This window comes from Branchiostoma floridae, chromosome 5 (assembly GCF_000003815.2).
Source record: "Branchiostoma floridae strain S238N-H82 chromosome 5, Bfl_VNyyK, whole genome shotgun sequence".
Taxonomy (NCBI): domain Eukaryota; kingdom Metazoa; phylum Chordata; class Leptocardii; order Amphioxiformes; family Branchiostomatidae; genus Branchiostoma; species Branchiostoma floridae.
The window spans coordinates 4,343,766-4,353,283 of NC_049983.1; the positions used below are offsets into that span (position 1 = coordinate 4,343,766).

The following is a 9,518-nucleotide window of genomic DNA, read 5'->3' on the forward strand; positions in this document are numbered from 1 at the left end:
GCCCGTACTGGCACGTACGGGGGGGGGGGGCGAATCTGCAGCCCGATGGTACACAAAGTTTCGCCTGCACGTAAAGTTGTACGGTGTGTCTGCATGCTCCCAAATCCATCAAATTCCCTACGAGTTCGTACGGAGGTGGTACGTACAGCGTACGGATCCCAAAAGATTGCCCGCGTTTTCGGACGTAGACAGTACGCATTTGCATGTAGGGCTGGTTGTGCTCTTAGCGTAAGGCTTTAGGAAAACAGTAACCAGAGTGTGCTGTGTTTTTGTTAGCTTTGTGCATACTCATTTATGATACATGCAATGTATACCCAAGGACTTGCCTTTTTAGCTACACATCGTTTTAACCTTACTCATTTGCTTGGAGTTTATGTATTGTGACCAGGACAACGGAAGACTGGATGTTATCCCGATGATTGACACTTGTCTGTCTGGAGACGTAGCGCCCCCTTCTGATGAAGGCTCTTGAAGACTTGAAACTCAATCGGCATGTCGTGACCGAAGTGCGTCGTGGCGAATGGTCGCGGATCGTAATAATGGTAATTAACATTGCGACCATACCTAAAAACATAGCAAGAAATGAAGAAAATCTATAACTTGAAAGTTCATCTGTGCTGGTAGAAGTCATTATTGAACTAGTTTAACTGTAATGTCCAACACACCCAAATTTTCGACAAAACAGCACCAGTCTTTGTCAAGGAATGAACATTCCAATGCTGTCGTGACGTCACGTTATGCCGATAGAACACGTGACTCAGTAAGCAGTGGGTCATAGGTTGCAGGAGGTCTATGGCGTTCAATTTTTGTGTTGGATATTACAGTTTAACTAGTTCATTATTAAAATTTATAAATTGACGAATTTCAGATATTTACTGTACGTATGTAAGTATGGCAGCAGGTGTGGGTAAACAAATTTTGAATCTATTCTTCTTGTATGTGTGTACTGTAAGTTTGGAGTGTATTGTGTGCATTAGAAGAAAAACCAAGCCTATCAACATTTTCAAAGTACTATGAATAATAAAACTGCGAGCGATCTAAAGAAAATTTTGTCCAAGCTGTGACCTTTAATGTGGAGAATAGACATCAGAAAATAAAGCAAAATGACATTTTTTCTTTCCCAAATAACGCCATACAGACTTGATTATATAATTAGATGACATCCTCTAGACACCCGAAAACTGATGTTAGCATGGGAGAAAACTAAACAGAGAAATATTACAAAATCTAAGTGGTCAGGAGGGTATAACAAAAGGATTGCCATAACACGGTGTACCAAACAGATGCCATCCATATACTAGTAATCAAGTCAAGCCGAATGAAAGCAAAATTACAGTTAGTGCCAAATCCCTTGAAATAGAGAAAGGGTGATAAAAGAAGTTACCTGTGTGCGAAAGAACTCATAAACACTGATCGCCAAACACGGTGAAAGACAAAACACATTCTTCTTTCTACAATCACGAATGAAAAGAGATCTTTAAAGAGGCCATTCAATCCTATCATGAATTCTCGGTCTACAGACTCCTTATATTACAGAATTCATACGTTATAGAAAAGGAGGGATCCTTTGTCTTCCACTGTCTCAGAAAAGAAGTAGAATTTAGACCAAGCTTTCACATTAGTCTACTGTAGACGCCTGTCACCAGAGACATGACATTGTATCCATTTTGTTCTACACTATTTGTTTGCATGCCCTCTTTCATGTTACCTGCAATTACGCGGTTATGAATTTACAATAGACTATCATCAGTATAAACAGCCTACCTGTCAATATCAAAAGGGTACATGCCATAGAGGTGAACCTCGTCACACAGACTGACAGCAAAGGTGTACATCCACAAGCCAGAGGAAGGGCGGGCAACCCTGTACTCTGTAGACTTCCAGTACCTGAAAAAGAGCAACAGTCAGCACTTTGGAAGAACGAATCGTCTATGGTCGCATATTTTTGTGTCGGAAATGACATGTTGTTTTACATGTCTCGGACATAAAACCACAGCGAAAGTTTCTGCATTTACAGTATTTCACAAGAAAAGTTGAAACGGTGGAACATAAGTCTAGCGAAAAGAAATGAAAAAAAATCTAAAGTTACCGTAGCTTGATATTAGGTGAAAGTTTGTGATATGTGAACAGTTCATAGGATTTTTCATTAAGCAGTGACTACATTATAAAGGTAAACACACGTACATGTACCTCCAAGTTTTCGATGGCTATCAGTACATCTTGATTACGGAGAGACCCAGTTCTTGCGAGACTTGCGAGAACTTAGTAAGGTCGAGACGTGTGTTTACCTTTAAAAAGTAGTCACTGCTTGATGAAAAATCCTATTAACTGTCTGTGTACATACATGACTAATGAATCTCTTCAAGGTGAACATTTAGGAAGCAAATGTAAAATCGAATTCCTCACCCTGTTATCCATTTCTCCATGTCTGGACTTGGGTACGCTGTTCGCACGTTGATATTGTGTTCTACGATGATGTCGTTTGTCCACTGCACATGTTCGTTTTCCCACGTTGCAACAAAAGCAGGTATGAACAAAATTCCTCCTTCTAAACGACGGAGTCTGTTGATGAAGCGTTCCTTCAGCTTCGGCTCCACAAAGTCCTTGTAGTAAGTTAATATCACGGAGGGGTTCATGGTGGTGAAGTTGGATTTGGTGCCCACGTCTTTCTCGTAGCCTTCCAGCTCGGGTAGGTTGCACCGGAACACAAAGTCATGAGTGTCGATCTCCCTACCGCACCCGGAGTGGAGAAGAATTCCTGAGTTACCCACCACTGCACACTTGCGGAAGTGTTTATTCTCCAGCGGTGGCCGGGAGGGCAGCATGTTGTGGAAGCTCTGGGACACCGTCACTGACGAGTGCGAGAAAATTCGGCTTTGTAGGAACCACATGCGATCGCCTGGCTTCACCTGGTACTTGAGAAGGGAGATGTTGCCTGTGGGGTCAAAGAACCGCTTCACCTTCTCCCTGAAGACAAGATTAACATCAATTTACTGTTAACTTGGTGACTTTCACAGAGAACCAATTGCTAAAACTTCCTTATCACAGATATTTGATACTAACATCTGAGACAGTACACTTTGCTATCACTGTTAAGATTGGTGCCGATGTCGACGCGAATCGACAACAGTGCCTGTGTCGATTCATTCTGACCAATCAGAAGGAGCGATACACGCCGTGCTGGTCGGAACCTATGTGTTATGGCGTCAAAACCAACGTAGAACGGGGCCTTCTGATTGTTCCGCAGCGCATGATAATAAAATGATTAAGAATGGCATGAAAGCGTTTCCCTTACTGCATGTCTTTGATGACAGTCTCGTTTCTCTTCCAGCTCTTGGTGTCAGTTAGGGCGCTGCAGTTGTTATTCTTAGCTCCACTCTGTAATCTGTAAAAATGAAACCAACAATGAAGTCAATTATCAGCCATAGAACAAGGTTACTCTAGATGTCTTACGTTCGAAGGGATTCAAGTTCGGGGTAGGAAAAAAATGTTTGCTGTGATTTTAATGTTGTGGGGTAGACTATAGTAAAGAAGAATTCGCGAAAAGTGCAAACATTAAATCATCAACTTAATGACCAAGTGATCATCGTTCGCGAAACCAAACTGGGAGAGAGAGAAAGGGGAAGAGAGAGAGAGAGTAAGCAACCTTTACGTGAAATTGTGAGCGAGTTGCCTAACTCAAACACGCTCAGATCTGTCCCTGGTGCTGATTTCCGTACACAAATATGCCTGTCCCTGGTGCTGATTTCTGTCCACTTAAAATTGTCATTTACCTCTCCCTGTTCTTTATGGTTCTCAATTTGCACAATTCTATCCCTCTGAGTGAATATTACCAGCAAAAATGAATGCTTCATCAGCCCATTATGCAATTTAGTCATTATGCTCCATAAAATCATATTAGTTGGGAGCAGCACTTTCTCACATGATATTACCTTGCAAAGCGATTTTTTTTGTTTTTTCCTGCTTTTAATCATCATTCACGTCATTTTTTTTAGAAATATGAAGATACATATAAAAATCAGGACCAATAGGGCAAAAGGAGCTGTAAATTGAAACCATGCAGATTCAGCTTGCCCGTCTGAAGACATGAATAGCTCAGCATTATCATTTAAAGGCCACAACAAGTAAATTTTACGGATGACATCAGCGCGCTCATTAATTTTCGCCTGATTTCAGAGAGAAAAAAACAAGGTTGTTTTCCTCTTAGGGGTTGTCAGATAGACTAAAATAGGCAAACATGTTGTGTTGTAGCCTAATGATTATACAAGTAGAAAATGCACTTGGGAGGTAGCCATGACTATAGTTACAGAAGTGAAACTTGTTGGATAGTTATAAAAGTGCAACCAATATGGAAGTCATGAATGTAGTTGTCAACTTGGCAAGGGATAAAGTGTACCACACTAGTATCACTTTTACTAAACTAGTTCACATAAATGCTTTTGTTTATAGTTGTGATGCCACATTTTGCTACTTCAAATCTTGTTACGGCGTTTATGGTGTCTATTCTAAAAATTTAGCCATCTTGTTTTTTTTACCCATCTTTTTTTTGCGCTATCTTATTATTTTTGCATTATGCATAAGATGCCATCCATAAAATCTACTTGCTGTAGCCTAATGAGGAAATTCAGACACATAACTCTTCTCAAAGTCAAGCAAATACATAGAAATGCAATTGAAATCCTTACCTGTAACACTCCAATGTTTTCAACAGCGCTTTGTCGCGTACTAACGTCCACTGCTGTTGTACGACAAACACTACCATTGGAAACAGCCCAAGGAACATCAGTACCAAGAAGCCCATCCTCTTCCTACCCACTGAGCCACGGAAAATCCCTCTTGTACCGTTGCATGCCATTTTTGCAGACATTCCTCTGTAGCCTTCTTTAAGCTAAGGGCACAACCCGCCGTACGCACAGTGACGTACGTGCAATTTGTCTGCACCGTTTGGGTTTTTTTTGGGGGGGGGGGCACGTCGACGTCCGCCACGTATTACTGAAAACGTTCAGACTGTACAGGGCACGCGCGTCGCAGGTACCAGGCACGTACGGGGGGCTAATCCACAGTCCGATGGCACACAAAGTTTTGCCTGCACGTTAAGTTCTATGGCGTGTCTGCGTGCTCCAAAATCCGGCGGAATTCCTACGAGTTCGTACGGAGGCGGTATTTACTACGGATACCAAATGATTGCCCACGTTTTGGCACGTAGACAGCGCGTATTTGCACGCACGGCAGGAAATGCTCTTAGCTTTAGCAACTCAGTATAATCAGGGTGACATGGAGGGACCAAACCCTGAGCCGAAGATTATACTGCCGTCGTTACTTCATCTGTACAAGGAAACAAAAAATCTTGGTCATAGGAAGTCACACCGTATTCTAGGAATAAACTCAATAAAGTGACCGGTTTGCAGTTAAAAGAATAGTAATGACACCTACATTAAGCTGCAAACATATGGTGTGTGTATTTTCTAACCCCATTCTAATAGAATCCTAAATTTCCCTGACATCATTATTAGCACTCAGATGCGACTTATCAATAAGAATTACCATTTTACCCCTTGGCCAACATTAAAAACTAACAAGCACTGTTATGATTAATATGCCGCTACAATAACAAAAGCTGCGCATTAAAACATCTTGAAATCCATCGATTACTCCATTGGGCTACATTTAAGATTATGCTTGCATATGCTTCATTCTTAAAATAACCTATGGGATTCACAACTAGAGTTCCACGAACACGTACCTTCGCTAAATAAACAAGGGTTATTATGAAGAATACTGTTGGTAGCTATACACAACTGACAACATAACATTTTTGACCTGGCACTTCCAGAAAGTTTGACCACAAAATTTATGCTATGTTGCTGTACCGTAGGTACCCATAGGAACCGGTCCCATTATTAAACTTGACCTTGCTATCTTCAACTCCTACACATTCAGCAAATGTAATGTAGAATCATCCACAGCTTTTCTACTTATGCTGCACACAAACGAACACACACACACGCATACACACACAGCCTACTGCAGCACCTAAAGAAAAAAGCCGGGTAAACCAATTTCGAACTTGACCTTCCTTAAAAGTTTCTTTACCGCTACTCACCGAACAAATATCATGAGGATCTATTCACAGCTTCTTGGGGTAACGGTTATGATGTAAACAGACAAACACACAATAATACAAAGCCGGCTGCTACCGTAGAAAAACGCTAGGTTACCACTCTCCAAACCTGACCCTCCAATCTACGACCGCTACTCACCTGCAAAGTTTTCTTCGATCTATGTTGTCCACAAACAACGAAAAATACAAAGCCCGTTGCAATACCGTAGGAAAATGACAGGTGGACAATTTTCCAATTTGACCTTTATTTTGAGAGATTCAGACCTGGCTATAACTGGGCTTATCATAAGTCATGTAAATTTGACTTACTTTTTCGATTGTTTGTTTGTTTTATTCGCACTTATATTCACAAAGAATAAGAAATATATAACAAAGAAATATACATGAAATACTACAAAGGCTGGAATTTGCTTATCAACATATTGAGCATTTTTTACTCCACCCTCCTCAAAAGTGGACTGTTCCAAAATTGAATTTGAAAAAAAAAAGTCATTCCATGCCAGAATGGACAATTCATAATGTACATAGCACACAGAGACCAAGCGCATATCCTGCAGAAACCATATACTGAGAATAAAAATGGCGACGTTCTATTTTGCAATCGGTCAAAGGACAGTTATGATACAATAGGTCAGACTTTGACACGAGCTACAGGTCACCAACAGAAGTTTAGTTTACTGTTTAATTAATCATTGTCTTGAGCTTTTAGCATTATGCAAATCTGTCGAGGAACGTTACGCTATGTGCTTCCCAAAACACGATAATGCCTTTTCCGATGAGGAACTAGTAATGCTTGACCTTGTTGTCCTAGCATGCATCGTTTTCAAATGTGTTGAACAGTTGGGTGTCTGAAGTACTAGTGTGCATTCCTCGAAAATTACAAGCAGATCTCCTTCGCTTATCTTCTGTGCGGTATCATGATTATTGGCGGTATTATTTTGATGATGCTGAACATTTTATCCAAATCATGCCCTCATCACCTGCAAAAACAGCAATATCCAAACTTTTAACTTCCCTGTACTTCCTCGGCGCGATCGCTGCTACGTCCGTCTGTATACCTGCAAGGCTATCAAAATATCCTTTCCTCTCGGTTTAACCCAGGAGTAAAATAACTCCAAAGTTCACAGCTCAATCAATCGTTCGATTGCATCATGATTTGATGAGTTGCGGCTACAGACAGTTCAGACAGTTCTCGCCACATTGTTCTACACTGGGTGTAGACAGTCGTCAATTGTAAGTTGTCAGTTGCACAACAGAATCATAGACATAAGTTGTGGGGCACGATCGTTGTCCTTGGCATCCTCGCGTGCCGGGATTGGATGACCCACGTTGCTCTCCACCCACCCGACACCAGAACCCACCACTAAAGCCCCGATCACAAAGCGCGTACGATTTCTTGCGACGGCATATTCCACATATCGTACGATGAGCGCAGTAAATCGCAGCAAAATCGTAAGCAAAATCAGCCATCGCAACGCATCGAATGATGTTCAAAATTTTTCCAGCGTCGCACGATTTTTCACTTGTGTCTCTTCTGTATAGCCGTCTGACCGCTTTTGTGCTTCTTTAACCAACAAAATGTGGACATAGCTGTTGAATACCTTTCTATAATATCTTTAACTGTAAAAATAAGTTAAAAAAGACCATGACAACAAGAGCATTACAAGCAAAAGTTCAAATCAAGCGTGAGTACTGGTATGGTTATCTCGGCCTGCTTGCCGGCTCTACGTGTCAGGCTCTTTCGAAGATCGTATCATGATATGCTATCAACAAAAAGATGCCATGCATCATACAAAAATCATATCATAAGCATTATATCATATATATTTCCGACTCATAGAGCCTGCCTTTATGTTCGAGTTGTCCCAATGGTTATTACGATTATAGTAAACTGACCCAAGACCGACGAGAGCTGAGATTTGATCTAATTATAAACTCACGTGCATGAAGCGATCAAACAATTGTCTGCATCACCTGCATGTGCGGGGCGCGCTGTTCTCTGGTTGCGACTGTGGCAGATTCGACTGATGTATTTTCCCTTTTCGTCAATATCTACAATATCAGGGAAAACTGAAACCATCACAACATGCTACAAATTCATAAATCTATAACCTCATCAGTAGACAAAAATTGCCGTAATGAAGTCTGCTATGGGGGCAAATAAAATCTTACGACGATAGCGAAATTTTGAACATGTTCAAAATCTATTTTTCGTCATAGGATGCTCCCCGATTTACTATGATTTACTGCGATTGACACAGGTACGCTCTCATGACCTCATCGCACGATGCACTACGCGCTTTGTGACCACGGCTTTATATATTTAAACCATTGCTTCCGATTCTCCCCCGACTTACGACGCACTGCGCTCATACCGCGCATCGCAAGGAATCGCAAGGAATCGTACGCGCTTTGTGACCGGGGCTTAACTTAACGCCCTTCTCAGCGTCATACGTAATAAATCCATAATACCCATCCCCACATATTCACACATCAAATGCGTCGAGATCTCACATCCCACCGACGGCTTCGACTTAAGGGCGCGGTCACATAGGTCGTGAGATCGTCGTACGATCGCTAACTTCGGGCATTTTGATTTAATCATGTACGTCTCCTGCGAAGTTCAACTGTCTGGGTACACAAAAAGCTGTTTTGGATCCATGTCGGTGTTCAGCCAAAGCCTGCTTGAAAATTCTATGGCATCAAAATCGTACGACGATCGCACGACCTATGTGACCGTGCCCCTATACCCGTCACATTTGGCAAAAATCGATCGGAATACGATTCTCCGGCAATCGCACGAGCCTCGCTTATGATAATAACTTTATTCCACAATTGTACAAGGTACAAAGTATGACTTAGAGGTGAAACATACGCGTTACCCTATGTTACTGTCGATCTTAAATATGGCCGTGGATAATGCGACAGGGGTATAACGATCGCGCGAGTGTTTGTTCCTTAAACTACCGTGACTAACCTGGCAACGTTGACATACTCTGGTCTGCTAGGCGAAGGTTACTTACCACATATGCTGGCAGCCGATACCTCAGATCCATTATAGATTATTCTCTTGTGTTCATCACCAATAACACTATCCAACGGTTCGTTCACAAGCGTTTACACGAAAATGTGACGACAAGGCCCTTTATAAGCGCTCACGCAACACATGTACAATCCATGTAAACATCCCTTCCTTCGGGTACTAAATGCTCTTGAGCGATACCAACCTAACGTCCGAACATCTTAAGTGGTTTGCCTTGGAAAATTGTTTAAATTTTTATCTCCTAACTCTCCCAAGGGGCCTAATGTGAAAACCTTTATAACCTGCTGTTTGTTTCCCCAAAAATAATTCAACAATAACTCTTGGAATCAAATATAGCTTGAAAATTTCCCCCCT

General features: G+C 41.6%; 1 protein-coding gene across 1 annotated transcript; it reads right to left on the reverse strand.

Annotated features, from left to right (window-relative positions):
- Nucleotides 1-70: 70 nt before the first annotated feature.
- On the reverse strand, nt 71-4,887 carry LOC118416439 (alpha-2,8-sialyltransferase 8B-like). The gene is made up of 5 exons (XM_035821538.1): nt 4,686-4,887; nt 3,296-3,385; nt 2,407-2,967; nt 1,765-1,887; nt 71-564 (listed from the first exon to the last, which is right to left on the reverse strand). Exons 1-5 carry the CDS (start codon nt 4,865-4,867, stop codon nt 408-410), a joined length of 1,113 nt encoding a protein of 370 aa, XP_035677431.1. The 5' UTR covers nt 4,868-4,887; the 3' UTR covers nt 71-407.
- Nucleotides 4,888-9,518: the final 4,631 nt, after the last annotated feature.

Bases quoted from the DNA above. Each gene is read 5' to 3' on its own strand.
- LOC118416439 (XM_035821538.1), bottom strand. From the start codon at position 4,867: ATGTCTGCAAAAATGGCATGCAACGGTACAAGAGGGATTTTCCGTGGC. The intron at 2,968-3,295 runs GTAAGGGAAACG...TCTTGTCTTCAG, and splicing joins ACTGTCATCAAAGACATGCA to GGAGAAGGTGAAGCGGTTCT. The intron at 565-1,764 runs GTAGGCTGTTTA...CTATGTTTTTAG, and splicing joins TACCCTTTTGATATTGACAG to GTATGGTCGCAATGTTAATT.